Source organism: Stegostoma tigrinum, chromosome 4 (assembly GCF_030684315.1).
Source record: "Stegostoma tigrinum isolate sSteTig4 chromosome 4, sSteTig4.hap1, whole genome shotgun sequence".
Classification (NCBI taxonomy): Eukaryota; Metazoa; Chordata; class Chondrichthyes; order Orectolobiformes; family Stegostomatidae; genus Stegostoma; species Stegostoma tigrinum.
In genome coordinates this window covers 18771746-18792225 of record NC_081357.1, presented here as the reverse complement: position 1 = coordinate 18792225, position 20480 = coordinate 18771746, and the positions used below count along the sequence as shown (strand labels likewise).

The window sequence follows — 20480 nt, the reverse complement described above, 5'->3', positions numbered from 1 at the left end:
GTAAAATATATGGGTGTTTGGAAGGCTTTGGTGTTAAATACATAGTCAGATCTAGAGCCACAAATAATTATTTCCTACTAACACCGAGAGTTGAACAAACTGGCCCTCATATCTGTTTATTAAAATCACCAGATAGTCTTTAATTGGCACTTTTTATTATATTCTGTGGGTTACAAATGGAAATCAACTGACCAAGCCAGATTAAACTGATAAGCTTAAAATCTTATTCTTAGAAGCGAGGCAGGTGATGCATTTAATCCAAAGGATCTGCGTCGCGAAGGTTGTGAACAAGGGGCCGGGAACGTTCAGCACATCAAAACAAAGTTAGAAACCCCCGAATCTGCCTGGTCGCTGGAACGCTTTCATTTTGTGTTCTGAAGAAGGACCAACGTCTCAAACACCAGATCTGTCAAACTCCAAGCTTTCAGTGGGTGCGAATGATGATTAAGGGCACACTGAACCGGAGCATCTGGAGGTGACAGGAGGAGCCGTTCGATAGTGGTGACCTTTCTCTGCACTGATCAGTTTGAGGTTGTCGCTTTGCAAGCAGCAATGGGGTGTGCACCGTCTCATAGTGAAATAATCCAACACCTCGCAAAAAACACCTTGAGGCCTCTAAAGAAACCCACAGCTCGAGGGTCAGCAGACAGGACACACGTTGAGAGCCGAAAGCACTCAGTCGGCGGAGGGTCAGCCAACTCCAACAGCGAATCCTCTGAGAATGATCAGGAGAATGCCATCCAGCCGAGAGATAAGGACCAGCACCACATGGAAGGAAACCATTGCCAGAACCTGCCTGCGTCAGCAACGCCTGCTCGAACACCCAAACTTTACAATGAGGAGACAAAGAGAGAACAATTGGCAGCCGGTGCCAGGGTGGCAGTGTCAGAGGTTATAGTTTCGCAGAAGTACGTACCTCGGGAATTCGCTGAACAGAAACAGCATGCGCACAGTGTCAGCAAGTTAGCTCAGCAACCCAGGAAAAGCAGGAAACAAAAAGGCCAGAGTCCAAAGCAGGCCAAGAGCACCAAGTGGAGACAGAAGAGCTTTTCCCAATCAGCGGACGAAGAGAAAGTAGATTTTCCCACCTCCCTGGTTAATGCCCACCAAGCCGCATATGCTTACCTTAACCCCTGCCTTTCCAAGTATGATGCAGTTTTGAGTTTAATTGAGCAGGCCGCGCACACTCAGCTAATTCTCCAGCAGATGGTGAGCTTCCTGACGCTGCGCTTTGAGGAGGTAAACCGCATCCTAGAGGAAATAGCTGGCGAAGGTGAGAGGCTCGTGAAAGATGTCGGCGCTCAGCTTGCATGGCCTACTGGGAGAGCAGCCCCACAAGAACAGCCCGATCTCCTGCAACAACTGCTGTTGTACACTGTCAACAAGATGCAGGAAACCAATGGGACGGTAAGCTCCCTGACGGCCTCAGCCCTGCACGAAGCATGCAGGTACCTGCATTCCGCCACGGACACTTTCCATAACAGGCTCACTGTCAAACAGGAAGTAGACAAGCGGTTGCAAAGAATGATAACTCAATTGGCGGCCTGCACACGGCAACAACCTCAGAGCAAACACAGGGACACGGCCCTTCATTCAGAGGACAGTGGCATTGGTGGAGATACTGATTCCATGAAAGATTGCTGGAACCTTGAGAAAGGTGGGAGGCGTACAAGTTCAGAGTCCAGTGCATATCTCTTAAGCAGAGATTCTCATTCACACCCTTCACGAAGACAAGCAAGCCTTTCACACATGGCAAGCTGTGCTTCAAAATCGTATGATAGCACTGTCGATCATCAACTACGAGGCACCTTTTACTCACCCCATGAGGAGACGGTATCATCCTCTGTATCAATCTGTACATCTCAATGTGCACAAGTCCAGAACAGATCGTTCGGTTCTTTTGAGTCAGTAACAAGCACTGACTGCGAGACACTTATTCGAACAGAGTCAATGGATTTCTGCTCCCTAGGTGAAGAGGACAATGAGGAACGCAGCTTAGACATAATTGTTGGTGGGACACTTCAGCAGCCCAGGCCATCCCTTCCAGAAAGTGAAGCTGTGCGGCCTGCTCCAAAAAGGATCAACATTCCCGAGAACGAAGAAATGACCTTTAAGATGAAAGACGCCATTAGTGACAGAATCCAGTTTGTCCCCATCAACTCGGGATCGAATGCTTGGTCAGACGAAGAGAGCAAAGTGCGCCCGGTCAGGCCAAGCACTGCCAAGGCCTGCAAAACCCGTGTCATCAAAAAGCGGCGATCAAAGTCCGCAGAGTCACTAAAAAGCAAGGCAGAGGATCCGACACTGCTGGAGCTTCAGAGAACTCAAAAGGACCTGAGCAGGAGGCTGGAGAAGATGCTGCAGCCCAAAGGTGCAAACAACAAGGGTGGCTTCGAACAGAGGAAGACACCAGGAATGCCAAAGCTGCCAACCAGCCTGCCTGGCACAGGCCAGGCAGCGCCTAGCACCAAGCTAAAAGTCTCCCTCCGCAGCAGCTTCAGTATCCTGCCCAGTCAGGAGAAGATGAGTCTCAGGAAAATCCCACCTGGGTCATGCTACCAGACCCAGGCCCAAAACCAAACTGAGGCCCAAACCCAGGCACAGCAGACCCAAGCCCAGAGCCAGAACCAGGGCCTAGTGCAAGGAAAGAACCAGATCCAGGCCCAAAACCAAACTGAGGCCCAAACCCAGGCACAGCAGACCCAAGCCCAGAGCCAGAACCAGGGCCCAGTGCGAGGAAAGAACCAGATCCAGGCCCAAAACCAAACTGAGGCCCAAACCCAGGCACAGCAGACCCAGGCCCAGAGCCAGAACCAGGGCCCAGTGCGAGGAAAGAACCAGATCCAGGCCCAAGTCCAGAACCATGCCCAGATCCAGTCTGAGGACCAAGCCCAGGATCAGACACAAGAGTCCCAGACCCAGTTGAAGGCCCCGGTCCAGACTGAGGCCCAGGCCTCTGCCGAGAAAAAGCAGGCAACACCCTGTCCTATTGCCACTCACCCGCAGCAGACAGGAGTGCAAGGATTGATCACCACCTTCAGCCAGGGAAGTGCCAGCCTGACAACCAGCGATGCCCCTTTCCTCCCCCAGGGGAGCTTCCCTCTCGACCTGGAAGCACGCAGCCGGGTGGCCGGGCCGCTGATGAGTAAAGCAGCCCCAGGCAGAGCCAATTGGAGAGGATCCATCACCAGCAGCTCTCGCAAGCTGCAGGCTGGAGCCATGACAGCCGGCGACCAACCCTGGCTGCAATACAAAATCATTAACCTCCGCTACGCTGGGGTCTCCTGTAGTCCCCAGGAAAACAGAGCATCCCCCGAGTGCTCCCCCGAGTGCCCTCCCGAGCCCAGCAAACCCGGCCCCTCGCCCAAGGCCACTTCATCCCTCGACAAGGCAGTGGCTCCAGCCACTCTCTCCCCACACGTCAGGCGGGGAGGATTCTCCTCTCCCCCATTCTGCCGAGGAATAACGGGAGGCCCAGCTCCCAATCCTTCTCCTCCCACCTCAAGCAAGGCCGTCCCCAGTCCCACCCTGCCGTCTCGAAACCTCTGCGTTCCAGTAGGTTACACCACACCCTCTGCCTCCAGAAAGAAATGGCCAAACACGATCTGGGGCTCTGAACAACCGAACCTACCAGCCTCTCCAGGTGAACTGAGCTCCACACTTGGCCTCAGGAGTTCAAGGCCCCCTCCTGTTCCTGTTAAACCGTCCAACCTCGCGACAGACCATCAACCACCCAGCCTTGCGACAGACCATCAACCACCCTGCCTCGCGACCGACCATCAACTGCCCAACCTTGCAACAGACCATCAACCACCCTGCCTCTCGACAGACCATCAACTGTCCAACCTCGCAACAGACCATCAACCGCCCAGCCTCGCGACCGACCATCAACCGCCCAGCCTCGCAACCGACCATCAACCGCCCAGCCTCGCGACAGACCATCAATCACCCAGCCTTGTGACAGACCATCAATCACCCAGCCTTGTGACAGACCCTCAACTGTCCAACCTCGCGACAGACCATCAACTGTCCAACCTCGCAACAGACTCTCAACCGTCCATGCTCGTGACAGACCATCAACCTCCCAGCCTCGCGACAGACCACCAACTGTCCAACCTTGCAGCAGACAATCAACCACCCAATCCTCCGGTCCATCGTCAACCACCAAGCCCTCTAACCCATCGCCAACTGCCCAGCCGTCCAGCTCATCACCAAGTGCCCAGCCCCCTGGTCCATCGTCAACCACCCAGTCTCCCAAGTACCCCGGCCCATCCTCAACCACCCAGCCCCCCAGTGCATCGTCAACCACCCAGCCCCCCAGTCCACCGTCAACCACCCAACCCCCCAGTGCATCGTCAACCACCCAGCCCCCCAGTCCACCGTCAACCACCCAACCCCCTAGTGCATCGTCAACCACCCAGCCCCCCAGTCCATCGTCAACCACCCAACCCCCCGGTCCATCGTCAACCACCCAGCCCCCCAGTCTATCGTCAACCACCCAACCCCCCGGTCCATCGTCAACCACCCAGCCCCCCGAGCCCCCTGGTACATCACCAACCACCCAGCCCCCCGGTCCATCATCAACCGCCGAGCGCCCCGGTCCATCGTCAACCAACCAGCCTCCCAGCCCATCGCCAATTGCCAAGCCCCCCAGTCAATCGTCAACCACCCAGTCCTCTGACCCGTCGCCAACTGCCCAGCCCACCAGTCCATCGCCAACTGCCCAGCCCACCAGTCCATCGCCAACTGCCCAGCCCGCCGGTCCATCGCCAATTTCCCAACTCCCTGGCCCATCGCCAACTGCCCAGTCCTCCAGCAGCAGTCAATAGCACCTCTCCACTTGAGAAAATACCCCTTGACCACACCGAGAAGTCGGGGTCCAATGCTTCATCTATATTCTGCCCGCTGTCCAAATCCATCTTTGAATCCCAGGCCCCTTCGCCACCAGTGGGCAGAGTGAATGCAGCAGCTCAAACACGAAACATCATGCCGGGGAACAGGAGCCTGTTCACACCTAGAGCTACGTGGAATAACAACTTCACAGTCAGGCAGCTGGGCGACAGGCCGAGAAGGTTGACCTTGAGTGGTGTCCACCCACAACCTTTTGTTAAGAAGAGTCACCTTCCAGACTTTAAAACTACAACTCAAAGCCAAGTGTCTGCAACTGGCTCAGCTGCAAGTGAACCCACTCTGCATAGCATTGGGTAAGCTTTGTAACGGCTTCAACTCGTAATGTGCAGGCCTTCCTTGATGTGCTACTGTCTGCAGGCTATGAAATTGGTAGCAGGTTGAGAAAAGAAAGAGATGAACAAAGCAGGCCAAGCAACGTCTTAGGAGCAGAAAAGCTGATGTTTTGGGCCTAGACCCTTCCCCGAAATGTCAGCTTTTGTGCTCCTGTGATGCTGCTTGGCCTGCTGTGTTCATCCAGCTCCACGCCTTGTTATCTCAGATTCTCCAGCATCTGCAGTTCCCAATATCTCTGAGAAAAGCAAGAACCTGAATTAAATGACCTCAGGACATTCCAGAATGCTTAAGAAATAGCAAGTGTACGCTATAGGGCTCCCCGCTATTCAAGATATTTTCTAATCGACCTGTTCAGGGATGTTGTTACACACCTCTGGTGCGGAACTCAGGTGTCGTGTCTCGGAGGTAGGGACACTACCGCTGCACCACAAGAGCCCCTTTAATAACAGTGTGGCTACTCAGCTACCAACCCAGCCACTTGCTTTGATTGCCTTTGATTTCCTTCAAACCAAAATTTAATTTGCTGCTAATTATGTACTTATAAAGAAAGTTACGACATAGCAAACACGATGACCCACAAACAGCAATGTGATGATGGCTGGAGAATCTGTGAAAAAATTGCCACTTTGAGGATGTGAACCCGCGCGCAGATGTAACTGCAGGAGGTACCCAGCTCCCATGTCAGTTTTAGACGACAGGCCCATTTAAGGCTCAACCAGAATGGCTCCAGGGTTGATTCAGAGCACACTGAAGCTCATTGGACTCTATACTGATATTTTACTGCTGATGTGTCCATGCCTGGGTGTCATTGGGAGAGGGAGTTTGCAGTGTCCACTGGTAGCCTCAAAGTTTTCAGCGAAAGGTGGCCTACAGGGAACTTGGGACATTATTTCCCCTACAAAGACCATTTTGATCTTGTTGCATCCTTGGTTTCCTCTGACCTCTTTCTTTTTCCATTGTCATATGCTTACCATTAGGTAACGTGTTACTTTGGCGGTGAGTTATAAAGTCATACACAGTGGAAATACGCCCTTCCGCCGAACTTGTCCATTGCTGACCAGGTTTCCTGAACTCACCTTGTCCCATTTGCCTGTGCCTGGCCCTTATCCAACTAAACGTCTTAAAATAAAATAAAATAAAACTAGATTTGAGTTCAGCAGTTAAATCTGTGTCGTTGGGGAGGGACACAGCAGCATCCATTGGTAACCTCAAAGCATTTAGGAACATGTTGGAATTGCAGGATCTGGGGTGTACAATCTCCCTCACCAGCATCTTTTTAACTCTCCACCTCCCACTCTTGTTTCTTCCCTCTATTTGTGTTTTGATTTTTGCACACTGCCCCAGTAGATAATATGTGTTATTTATTAATTGAGTGATTTGTAAATTTGCTGTGTGGGAAATTTAAAAAAGAAGCTGCTTTCTCAGCCAACCCCTGGTCTGTGCTGTGGACTATGGACAATTCATGATTCCTGTCTTTTGCGGGTATGTCCACACCCAGGCATCCTTGGAGAGGGGAGCTGCAGTGTCCAGCAGCACCCACGAAGCCTTTCATGCTGGAGTGTATCCTCTTCCCCCTTCAATACTATTTTTATTGAGTCAATTCGCAACCCCCGACCAATTTCCCCTCCGTGGTTTTGTTAAGCTACAGAGTCCCTATTGAGCAGGTTTTGTTATTTCTTGAAAACAAAACATCTAGGTTCTTCCCTAGCATTGAACCAGCAGTCAGCTGCAATGGTTTAACAGTGTAGTGAACATGATGGTCACTTCTAAAGTGCCATAATTTCCAATTCCTTTTGAATAAACTTTGTTGTGAGTGTTGTTAGGGGGATGGTAAAGTGCGACAATGTTTAGGTTGAGCTATATCAGATTGACAGTTAACTGTTCTTGTTGCATTGTTATGGCTTCAGTGCCATTTTCTCATGCAGGATGAAATGGTATCCCTTTTTTCAATCCTGTCTCTCATGTTCTGCAGAGTGTCAAAATGAAAAGCTTCATCTTCTCATCCCCTATAACAATGTTTTAGTTCTGTGCTGCCAAGCAATTCATTATTTCAACTTCTTGTGACTATCAATCTCTTTGTTAATAGAAATAGGTACTTCTAAACCCGTCAACTTTATACATCTCAATAAAAATACCTTAATCACCTCTGCTCCTATGTAACCTGCCCAATCTTTCTCCAGAGTTAAAATTTTCCATTTTCCCTGCAATATCCTCGAAAATTTCTTCTAGATTCTTTGATCACATCCTTCATGTAATGCAGTACTCCAGCTGCAATCTATTCTTCTGGTTCTCTAGCTGTAGTGTAACCTCCCTGCTCCTGTACTGTAGGCCTCAGTCAAAGTGGGAAGGTATCTGTACATCTTCTTGACAAACTTTTCTACCTGTTCTGCTACCTTGAGTGATCTGTAAACATGCACTCCATAGCCACACTGTCCCTCCACAATCTGCCTTGTTTGCCCAAATACATTACAGGTGGTTCCTGATTTACAGAGCTTCCCAAAGCTACCCAATGATTGTACTTAAGAATGTAATCTCACTTAAGGATGTCATTTTAAAAGAGCCAACATACAAACCCTGTACTGACAAAGGGCTACTTTGTATTGTCTTATTACATGTTCCAACTTGCATACAAATTAACTTGCAAACGGACTTCAGACCATTTTCAACCCAGGGATTGCCTGTCAGGTGAATTCTAGTTGACACTATTCTGGCCAACTGATTCGTATCTTCTTACAGTCTATGACTTTCTTCCTTGCTTTCAACCACATAGCTAACTTTCATATATAAGCATACTTCTTCCTTTAGACACTCTATTTAAGTCTAAATCATTGATTCATTTGAGAAATAGCAAGATGTTCAGTACTGAGGCCTACAAGAATGCCACTGGAAACAGTCTTCCATTCACAAAACCACCCATCGATGATGACCCTATACTTCTGCCTGAGCCAATTTGAATCCCATGAGTTTGTGATTTATTGATCAGTCTGTTTGGAATTTGCCAAAAGCCTTGCTCAGTTTAATGCTAACAATATAAAACATGCTATTGCTATTCCCTCTTCGTGATGCTTCCCCTGATATATTTAGTCAACTTAAGGTATGACCCTCCATTCACACTCCATGCTGACTGTTTTTGACTAATGTAGGCCCCCTTTATGAGAATTTATGTTGCATCTCAGAATTTTTTCCAAAAGTTCACTCATCATTGGAAGTTAGGCTGACTGGTCTGTAATACATGGCCTAACCTTTCCTCCCATTTAGAAACAACAGTGTGACTTTAACTGTGCTCTAGCGTATAGTCAGAGAGGATTGGAAAATGATGCTCAGCAGTAATGAGATAACAAGGTATAGAGCTGGATGAACACAGCAGGCCAAGCAGCAACTTTGGAGCAGAAAAGCTGATGTTTTGGGCCCAGACCAAGGGTTTAAGCCCTAAACGTCAGCTTTCCTCCTCCTAAGATGCTGCTTGGTCTGCTGTGTTCATCCAGCTCTACACCTTATTATCTCGGATTCGCCAGCATCTGCAGTTCCTATTATCTCTCAGCAGTGATGACTTCAGAGGCTTTATCGTATTTCTATTACCCTTACCTTATTCAGAAAATGTTTTCCAGGTATCAGCCATTCATTAGTGAAGAAGTGCTTCCTGACAAGAGTTTCAACTTGCCTTTTGTAGATCTTGAATACACAAAGTATCCAGTTAGAGTGAAGCATTTAGTTTTTGCACTGCACATCATACAGGATGTGGGACAATGCAGATTCATCAAAATTGTATCAACCTTGTAAGGGTTAAACCATAAGCTCAGTTTCAGATGAACTTGACTTTTATTATTTGTTGGAACAATAAATTAGTTGTCTTCTTTTCATCCCAATTGTGCCAGTGATGCTAGATCATTGGAGCAAACGCGCAGGTGAAATGTAGACATCATTATACTGAGCACTTTAAGTAAATGACCATTGATTGCAGAGAATTTACCTGTGCTTGGATAATGGCATAATAGCAATGAATAGCCAGAGACAGCAGAAACAAGGAGCAACTCAAGGGAATTAGCCCTGCTGAGTGCAGAATCAGACTTAGAAAATGTTAAATAAAGACAGAAAAAGCTGGAAGTATACAGTAGGCCCAGACCTCTGTTGAGAAAATGACGTGGAGAAAGTCAGAAGCCACATTGACTATATCAGCTTATAGTCAAACAAGTTCATTTGAAACCACAAGCTTTCGGACTGTAGTCCCTTTGTCAGATGAAGTGAGAGAGAAGCGCACAGAACATAGAATTTATGGGCAGAAGGATCAAGGGCAGAGATATCAAAAGTTCATACAATTGGTGTGAGTAGAGTGTCGAATAATAAATCTCTGTAAGTGATCCAAAGTGTCAGATGGTGTGAGTAAAGTGCCAACAGCTGGATAACAAGTGAAGGGATGACCTACAATCTGACTAAATGTAGCAGAGAGATAATTACAAAAAATTAATATAACGTGGTGATGGAGACAAACCAAACAACTAGAATAACATGGTGGTATAAGAGTTGCAAGTTGAGAGTCTAAGCAAAGTAATAAGTCATCCAAACTGTAAAAACTAATTAAGGTAGAGAGAAAATAACAATTTATTCAGGTGATAGTGACAAAACAGTTCGGTAAGGAAGGTTTTACAGATACAGGATACTCTGGTGGGGTCACGTGTAGTGCGACATGAACCCAAGATCATGGTTAATGCCGTCTTCATCGGCCCGGGACTTGGCTATCAGTTTTTGCTCGGTGATTCTGCATTGTTGTATATCCCAAAGACCACCCTGGAGGACGCCTATCCGAAGATCGAAAGTTGAATGCCCTTGACACTGAAGTGTTCCCCGACTGGGAGGGAACATTCCTATCCGGCAATTGTTGTGCGGTGTCCATTCATCTGTTATCGTAGCATTTGCATGGCCTCTCCAATATACCAAACCTCGGGGCATCCTTGCCTGCAGTCTATGAGATAGACAACATTGGCCAAGTCACATGAGCATCTATCATGTACGTGGTGGGTGGTGTTCCCATGTATAATGCCGATGATCTGACATGTCTTGCAGAGGGTGCTATTTCAGAAATGTATAATGTTGAGGTCGAGGTTGTCCTGAAGGCTGGGTAGTTTTCTGCAAGCAATGGTCTGTTTAAGGTTTGGTAGTTGTTTGAAAATGAGCAGTGGTGGCATAGGGATGATCTGGTGAGATGCTAGTCATCATTGATGACATGTTGAAGGCTGTAAAGAACATGGTGTAAACTCTCTGCTCCGGTGAAGTACTGGATGATGAAGGGTACTCTATCGGTCGTATCCTGTGTCTGTCAGAGTTAACATTTCGGGTCCAGTGACCTGAAACCCGGTCACCGGACCCAAAACGTTAACTCTGTATTTCCCTTCACAGATGCTGCCAGACCTGCTGAGCTTTTCCAGCAACTTTGTTTTTGTTCCTGTGTATGTGCAGGCTTGATGGAGTGAATGGTTTCTTTAGCATGTTTAGACTAGAAGCTAGAGAAGTGCAGCATCGTGAGGTTATCTCTAGGCTTGCAGTAGAGCCTTAAACAGATCCTCATTTGCAGCAAACTATCCAGCTTTCAGGAGACCATCGACTACAATCCTGCTACTACAACCTCTGCAAGACGTGTCAGATCATCGACACGGATACTACCATTACATGTGGGAACACCACCCACCACTTACATGGCAGATTCTCATGTGACTCGGCCAATGGTGTTATCTCATATGCTGCAGGCAAGGATGCCCCAAGGCATGGTATATTGGCAAGACAACAGATGAAGGGGCACCACACAATTGCCAGACAGGAATGATCCCTCCCAGTTGGAGATCAGTTCAGCATCAAAGACATTCAGCTTACGATCTTCGGATAAGCGTCCTCCAAGGCGGCCTTCTGGAAATGCAACAATGCAGAGTCGCTGAGCAGGAACTGATAGCCAAGTTCTGTACCCATGAAGATGGCCTTAACTGCGATCTTGGGTTCAAGTCGCACTACATCTGACCCCACCGCAGTGTTCTGTATCTGTAAAACATTCCTTACTGTCGTGTTTTGTCACCATCACCTGGACAAATTGTTATGATCTCTTTACCTTAATTTGTTTGTACAATTTTGGATTACTTAGTACTTTGGTTAGAACCTCAGCGTGCAAATTCTTATACCGAACATGTTATTCCAGTCAATAAAATGTGAGGCTGGATGAACACAGCAGGCCAAGCAGCATCTCAGGAGCACAAAAGCTGACGTTTCGGGCCTAGACCCTTCATCAGAGAGGGGGATGGGGAGAGGGAGCTGGAATAAATAGGGAGAGAGGGGGAGGCGGACCGAAGATGGAGAGTAAAGAAGATAGGTGGAGAGAGTATAGGTGGGGAGGTAGGGAGGGGATAGGTCAGTCCAGGGAAGATGGACAGGTCAAGGAGGTGGGATGAGGTTAGTAGGTAGCTGGGGGTGCGGCTTGGGGTGGGAGGAAGGGATGGGTGAGAGGAAGAACCGGTTAGGGAGGCAGAGACAGGTTGGACTGGTTTTGGGGTGCAGTGGGTGGGCGGGAAGAGCTGGGCTGGTTGTGTGGTGCAGTGGGGGGAGGGGACGAACTAGGCTGGTTTAGGGATGCAGTAGGGGAAGGGGAGATTTTGAAACTGGTGAAGTCCACATTGATACCATATGGCTGCAGGGTTCCCAGGCGGAATATGAGTTGCCTGGGAACCCTGCAGCCATATGGTTTCAATGTGGACTTCACCAGTTTCAAAATCTCCCCTTCCCCTACTGCATCCCTAAACCAGCCTAGTTCGTCCCCTCCCCCCACTGCACCACACAACCAGCCCAGCTCTTCCCCCCCACCCACTGCATCCCAATACCAGTCCAACCTGTCTCTGCCTCCCTAACCGGTTCTTCCTCTCACCCATCCCTTCCTCCCACCCCAAGCCGCACCCCCAGCTACCTACTAACCTCATCCCACCTCCTTGACCTGTCCGTCTTCCCTGGACTGACCTATCCCCTCCCTACCTCCCCACCTACACTCTCTCCACCTATCTTCTTTACTCTCCATCTTCGGTCCGCCTCCCCCTCTCTCCCTATTTATTCCAGCTCCCTCTCCCCATCCCCCTCTCTGATGAAGGGTCTAGGCCCGAAACGTCAGCTTTTGTGCTCCTGAGATGCTGCTTGGCCTGCTGTGTTCATCCAGCCTCACATTTTATTATCTTGGAATTCTCCAGCATCTGCAGTTCCCATTATCTCTGATGTTATTCCAGTCACTTGGTTTCTCTCCAGCACCACCCTACTTAAAATTTTCCTGTAATTAGCTCTCTTCCTCATTTAATTGGATTATAGATCATCCCTTCACTTGTTATTCAGCCGTTGACACTTTACACACACATTCTAATACTTTGGATCACCCGCAGGGGTTTACTATTTGACACTCACTCACACCACTTGTATGAACTTTTGATTTCTCTGCCCTTGATCCTTCTGCCCATAAATTCTGTGCCTCTCTCTCACTTCAACTGACAAAGGGGCTACTCTCCAAAAGCTTGCGATTTCAAATAAATCTGTTGGACTATAACCTGGTGCCATGTGACTTCTGACTCTTTTCAGAGAGCAAGGCATGTAATGTTTAGGATGATGACTTCTCGTCGGCACAGGAGCCAGTCCTTGCAATGCCAGAGAGTTTCTTTGTAATGTTCCAAAAGGCTGATGCTTGTTTTGATACTCTGCAAAGTTCAGAAAGCAAAACAATCAGGATCTGGTGCATGTGAAATAATTATCGCCTTTGTGTAATATCAAAAGAGGTGAACGAGGCTAGAGTAGCAGCAGATAAAAGAATCAATCATGTTAATGAAATTTACATTGTAAAATGTTGCTATTAAGAATTTACTATTTGCGAAATTCCTTGTTGCTTTTGTTTGAAAACAGACAAAACCTCATTTAAAATGTACAGCTTAATGACCTCAATCAATTTCATAGAAGTTTTGTGTCAATGACCATGGTTTAATGATCCTAAAAATACCTGGATATAGGCAATTAAATCGATCAGTAATATTCAACATGACAAAAACTTTAAAAGTATTTCATTGACTCGGGAAAGCTCTCCAATTCTGCGAGGACAAAGAAAGGAAAAAAATCTTCATTTGACTTATTCTGTAGACCAGTACCCTTCAAATATCTTTCCAGCGCCTTCCCTTGTTATTTTTTCCCAATATTATCAGAATATTATTGTTCCCATAAGAATCTTAAAAATTTTATTCATGGGCTGAGACCTGCACCTGGCATTATTCACTTGCTGGCACAATCATCCTCTCATTAATGAGGCTGGTATTAATCATTTGCCTGTTCTTTGGTATTCTGTTATCAAAACTCTCTTGGATGTCTGGGGGTAAAGTATTTAAACCCAAGAGTGAAAATTAACGAGCCTTAAGACACATCTTATCTTACGCTGTGAGCAAGATAAATTAATTAACAACCCATTAATTACAAAGTGCTAACAGTAGAATTAGCGTACCATTTACAATATTTGACTGCTACCTCCACTCAGTCTTCTGTCTCCCAAACTGCACAGTCCCCAGGAAGTCCAGGCACTCCTCATAGCTTAGTTTGATTGAGTTAGAAATTAAGCGACTGATGCTATTTGGTACGGCCTCCAATGTCTAGACTAGATATCCATGAAATATTAAATGCAACCTTCTTTACACCGAGTGTGAATATGAATTAGTTTAATTGAACCATTAAATAAGTTAAATGTGAATAGGATGAAGTAATTACTGAGCGTGTCTCTGCTGAGGGAGATGGAAGTGATGGAGAAAGTAAAGTTCAGGAAGATGCATGGTTGTACAGAATTTGAATACTGTTGAAAATGAAAGACGCTGCTGAAGCTTTCTGTTCAGCTGTGGTATATATTGTTGAGCTTGTTTGAAATTTGGCATTCTTACTTTTATCCTGAAGTCAGAAAGTTTCAACATGTCTCGCTGTTCAGCGCTGTGAAAGTTCAAGAAGTTCTGAATTGTCTTCTAAATGTAGCAGCTTTAATATTACTGTTTGATTGTTCATCAGTGTCATCATCGACCTACGAAGTTGACTGCCATGGATGTCTACCTCTATCTGTCCTGTGCTTCTCTTGCACATTCCAAATAGGACAGCTGCATCCCATCCATTATGTCAATCATCTGCCATCTCCTCTACTTTTCTTGCCTATATCTCCACTGTCTTCCAACAATTGTCTAACTCCCACTTACATCAATGACGTGACCAAAATATTGTATCAGAGGTAATGGGAACTGCAGATGCTGGAGAATCTGAGATGACAAGGTGTGGAGCTGGATGAACAGAGCAGGTTAGGCAGCATCTTAGGAGCACAAAGGCTGACGTTTCGGGCCTAGGCCCTTCATCAGAAAAGGGGGAGGAGGAGCGGGGGAAGCAGATCGAAGATGGGTGGAGGAGAAGATAGGTGGAGAGGAATATTGTGTCTTTCTTACTTAGAGATTATGCACTGAGTTCTTCTTTATGCCAGCTATTTCTGGCATCTTCGATTATTTTTATCTTATTGCCTACTGTTCCCACTTTCATATAATGTTGCTCAGTATAAGCATGTTATGCATAACATACTTTCTCATCCCTAGACGTCCAAACCTTGCAGAACCAATGCAAGAAAGTTACCAAAACATCAAATAGGGAATTCTCTCCTCAGAATGGTGAGAATGATCAGCGTCCTAGAAAAAGGATGTTAAGGTGGAATTTGTGATCAGAGATAATGGGAACTGCAGATGCTGGAGAATCCAAAATAACAAAGTGTGAAGCTGGATGAACACAGCAGGCCAAGCAGCATCTCAGGAGCACAAAAGCTGACGTTTCGGGAAGGGTTAGGCCCAAAACTTCGGCTTTTGTGCTCCTGAGATGCTGCTTGGCCTGCTGTGTTCATCCAGCTTCACACTTTGTTATTATGGTGGAATTTGATTTCCATCTGAAGGAAATGAGAAGAAGATAAAGATAGATGAAGAAGAATGGGAGGAGACATAAGCTACTTGGGCCATATCCTTCAGATTAGTCACCCCTTTAGAGGAATTGCTTTCACAACTTTGAAAATTTTTGATCACCTCAATGCGTCTCTTCCAAACAGTGTATATCATCTACAAGATGCACTGCAGAAATTCACCAAAGATCCTCAGACAGAACCTTCCAAACCCACGGTCACTTCTATTTAGAAGGACAAGGGAAGTAGACATATGGGAATATCACCACCTTTAAGTTCCCCTCCAAACCACTCATGATCCTGACTTGGAAATATATTGCCATCCTTTCAGTGTCACTAGGTCATAATCCTGGAATTCCCTCCCCAATGGCATTTGGGTCAATGCACAGCAAATGGGCAACAACATTTCAAAAGGCATTTTATCACTACCACCTCAAGAGCAACTAGGGACAGGTAATAAATTCTGTCCAGCCAGCTAGGCCTACATGCCACTAATGAACAGAATAAAACAGGTTTTTTTTCCCTTCTCTGTAAGTGGACTTCATACCACAATGAATCATTTCAGCTGCTTTCCCTTTTCACTCTCCCAAGAACAACAATATTTCAAGAACAAATACTTCAAATGAGCTCTGAGTAGAGGATCTCACTCTGCAACTGTTTGATCTTCTGCATTAAGCTTGATTTCATAGTTCATAACAATTCATCAACCAGAGGGAGTTGAGAGAACAATATACAGAGGAAGGAGGGGACAAAGGAAGGGTTTGGGAGAGGGAGGATCAGAACAGGTAAAGGGAAGGGAGAAGGCAAGGTTCGGGAAAGGAAGGAATGAATATAAATTACATGAGAGGAGATGAAAGCTGGTTACAAGTGCAGGAGTAAATGAAAGAACGGTAAAGGGAGGGAAAGTGAGGATGGGGTTGCTGGAGAGGAAGATGTAGGGGATATTCTGCGAGTGAAACCAGAGACTGGAAGAGTCTAGCTACACAACGTGGCATGATATTCAGTGGTAAAGTATTTAAAATCTGTCTTCTGTGATTGGTATTATCATTAGCTTCTTATACTAATCCTAGTGAACTTTTTTTTCTACCAACAGTTTAGGTGGGAGCTTTGAGAAAGATGATGATCCGTGGACAAGGCATTACGTGTCAGAGATGAGTGGGGCTAGCCGTTCAATCTCCCACCCAGAACTGTGTATCGTTGGCCAGGGGCTTCAATGAGTCTTACAGACACTGTTGATAAAACCGTGCAACTTTCAGTACTCCCTGTCCAGGATGACCTCAGATTATCTGGTTTAATGGTAACGTGACAAAATAATCCTATTGGTGTGTATTAAGGAAGTTGACCTACATAAAATAATATGCTCAACATGTTGGAAAAGGGTGTACACAGTTGATCTTCTCAAGTGAGACTGCATGGCTGTGAAATTTTGAGAATTCCTTCTTTCACCTGTAGGAAAACTTGCTTGGAAATAGAATTGAGGTGAAACAAATGGAGTGAAAATCAGCTGCTGGAGATCGAAGGGACTTCCATTAGTCTCACTCAAGATCAACAGTCCTCAGCATCAGCGTGAAGAACTAAATAAGTATGAGGAATAATTTAAGGCTAAGTAAAGATTTGGCATGGAATTTCCATGAAAGTTGAACAAATTGGGAGCCGTTAGTTTGTGAAGGATCCCCAAACGTGAAACCTTATGGGTGAGAATGAATCATCCACTGACAGCTTCTTGCACGCACTGAGACACAATTTGCTGACAAGTTTCATGATCCGCTGCTCTTTCTAATAATCCGACAATTTTTTTTATCACTTTGTTGTATTGTCCAAAATGAAACAAAGAAGAATAACTGGTACAATTAGGGATCTGGACAAATAGGTTGAAGTCATCTAGCCCTTTTGGTATAGAACGTTTAAAGATTTCTCATTATAGGCCAATTTCATTATGGATCAGAGGATTTTTCTTGATTTTTGCCATTCTCTGTGGCAAACCTCCTTGGTTTCCATGCCTTCATATGGAATTGTTCCATGATGGTAATGAAGCATTGACGGATGTAGAATTAAAACCCTATTGAATTCTCAACATCTTATGACAGTGAACTCAAGCTACTCCCGCAGAGTTTAAATGTACTGGTTTAATTAGCACTACATGTCTAATTTGGTAGAATGCTTTGATAAATCTATAGGATTCCTCTATCAAAATGTGCTTTCAACAGACAGCGTGCAACATCTGTAGGGGGTGGGGGATACTAGAATAAGTCAACTGGTATCACTTTCAGAACTGGCATAAGTGAAGGCCAAGAGCCACTGTACAGGATGCCATCATTAGTATAGAGTGTTAAAGGCAAGAATATATCTCAGTGATAAATTTAAATGAATATTTAACCTGTCCTTATCATGCTTTCTGTTTAATAATAGACAAAATTATCCTTTTAAATACATACTTGAAAAGGAAGAATTTTTTTAGGGCTGCTGGAGAAGAGCAGAGAATGGAACTGGTTAGAGACCTCCTCCACAGATTTGGCACAGGCAGAATGGCTAAAGCCAAATGGAATCATCTAGCTGTGATAATGAGAACTGCAGATGCTGGAGAATCCAAGATAACAAAGTGTGGAGCTGGATGAACACAGCAGGCCAAGCAGCATCTCAGGAGCACAAAAGCTGATGTTTCGGGCTCTCTGATGAAGGGTCTAGGCCCGAAACGTCAACATTTGTGCTCCTGAGATGCTGCTTGGCCTGTTGTGTTCATCCAGCTCCACACTTCGTTATCTTGGAATCATCTAGCTTCCTGCATGATGATTTGTCCCTTCCCATAAAGGATCAAGAGTGGTTTTGTGAGTGGTTGAGTCAAACAGAAGTTGTGTCTCTCAGTGCCCCAGTTCAGGCTGTAAACTAAATGCTTGCTGGGAAAAAAAACTGGCTGCCCATTAGGCAATATCTTACAGGATCAAGAGGATTACATCATGAAGAGGTTGGACAGTTGATTGAAACTGGGATCTGATTCACTTCAACCTAGATCTTGTTTGTCCACTACAATACAGAACTAGGTGGGAGCATTGGAAAGATCAGCAACATGGCCAAATAATGATTAATTTAATCCAGAGCCCCTGGAATAGTTAGAAACCCAAGTGCGGGATGTTGCAAATGAGCAAAACCTTTTCCGCTTATTACTTCTTTGAAAAATTCTACACACATGGAATGTATACAAAGTAGTAAGCATTTCAGGTAACTTCTTGTTATCACATGCAAATTAAACTCGAAAAGAAAGGCTTGCTTGACTTTCATGAGTTGACTAGAAAAACATGTGACATAAGAACAGAAGTGGGCCATTTGGCCCATCAAGTTTGTTCTACCTGTGAGGTCATGGCTGATTTTATAATCCTCAAATCCATTTTCCTACCTTTTCTCCATAACCCTCAATTCTCTGACTGGTTAAAAATCTACCTCAGCCCTTCAATACATTTATATGACCCTGCCTCTGAGACTTCTGTGATAAAGGATTCCACAGATTCATTGCCATTTTAGATAAGAAATTCACCCTCACTCAGTCTTAAATGTGCAGCCCCTTATTCTGAGATTTTGCCCTCTGGCCTTGGAGTCTCCTACTTCTCTCCTGTTATGTTGTCTAAGAATCTTGTATGTTTCAATAAGGTCACCTCTCATTCATTTACATTCCAACAAGCCCCAATGTTGCCTGTAATATGTAGCATTTGAAAACCAAGTAAGAAATGATAGAACTAAATTTTAAGATGCTACAGTGTTACATACCCCATTGAAATGGCCCTTAACTGCTAATTACACATTCAGATGTTTTCAATAGAGTCCCCAGAATGAAATATGAAAATATAGTTTGTCATTTAAAAATAAGATGTTTTCAAAACAGATAATATTGCATTATTTAATACCAACACATGAAATACTGTACAGTGCAATAATTATTTTGAAAGGAAAATATAGATTGTTGACTACAAACAAAAATAAAGTGTAGTTGTTTGTTGATTTCCACAATGCTAATGCAACAAATGTTTGGTTAAGGTAACTTTGTGCAATTGTGTAAAGCAGGTGATAGTGAAGAGATAGTCAGCTTTACATTTTTATATTTCTATTGAGGTCAACTCAGCAGAAGTTCTACTTGTGTTATTTTAATTAATTCAAAGAATGAGTTAAACAAATAATACAGATATCAAACAGAAGAAATTTCATCTAAATCTAGTTTACAAACATCTACACGAAAGTATCCCAATACTGTGTCCTTTGTAAATTCACATAGTTTTATCTGGATCCTTGGGGTAAAAATAGGCATTAGGTGAAAATTAGATGGAACATTGAATCAGTATAGTCTTTACATAGGATGAATCACTGACAACATTCAAAGTTCCACTAAAATGGACATGCCCTTCTGTATTTTCTGATCAAGGGCGTGTAAACTAAGGAGTTTAATGGTCAGGTTATAAGTAAGCATGTATGGAATAAATATCTGAATATTTCACAGGGGACCTGTAAATTGGGCTACTGGGACTCTTGCATCACATGACTACATTTTAAAAGCACTGATGCAGGGCTCGTGTGGCACAATACTACTGTCATTTCCTCTGGCCAAGAAGGTCTCGATTCAAGTATCACCTGCTCCAGGAGTGTGCCGTAACACATCTGAACAGGTTGACTAGAAATATCCAAAAGCCACTGGTTGGGAAGTGTTTTGTGACCTCTTGAGGTTGTGAGTAAAGCCATATAAATTGCATGTACATGACAAGACAGATTTAAATTTGAGATACACAGAAGAACTTTTAAGCTAATAAAATGTGAGGCTGGATGAACACAGCAGGCCAAGCAGCATCTCAGGAGCACCGTTTGGCCTCAACCCAGAAATTGTTCTTCATTAATTTAGAGATAATGGGAACTGCAGATGCTGGAGAATCCGAGATAACAAATTGTAGATTATAAGTATGGATGAACACAGCAGGCCATGCAGCATCTTAGGAGCATAAAAGCTGACCTTTCAGGCCTAGACCCTTCTTCATTAATTTACCCTGTTCTCATTTACCTTCATATCCCTACATTTTCAATCTCATATTCGATGTTGGAAAAGGTTTTGCCTGAAATCATGAACATGGTAATTAAATCCATAGCCTACATTTCTTCTGCCCGCAGTCATATATTTACTCTTAGAACCCAGATTCGTCATTCCAAATCCGCAACTCCTGGAAACAGAGATAATGGGAACTGCGGATGCTGGAGAATCCAAGATAATAAAATGTGAGGCTGGATGAACACAGCAGGCCAA

At 45.1% G+C, this 20480-nt stretch overlaps 1 protein-coding gene across 1 annotated transcript; it reads left to right on the top strand.

Annotated features, from left to right (window-relative positions):
- The first annotated feature begins 276 nt into the window (after positions 1-276).
- On the top strand, positions 277-17807 carry LOC125452284 (photoreceptor cilium actin regulator-like). Its single transcript, XM_059645188.1, has 2 exons — positions 277-5204; positions 16299-17807. The coding sequence occupies exons 1-2, from the start codon at positions 553-555 to the stop codon at positions 16420-16422; spliced, it is 4776 nt and encodes a 1591-aa protein (XP_059501171.1). The 5' UTR covers positions 277-552; the 3' UTR covers positions 16423-17807.
- Positions 17808-20480: the final 2673 nt, after the last annotated feature.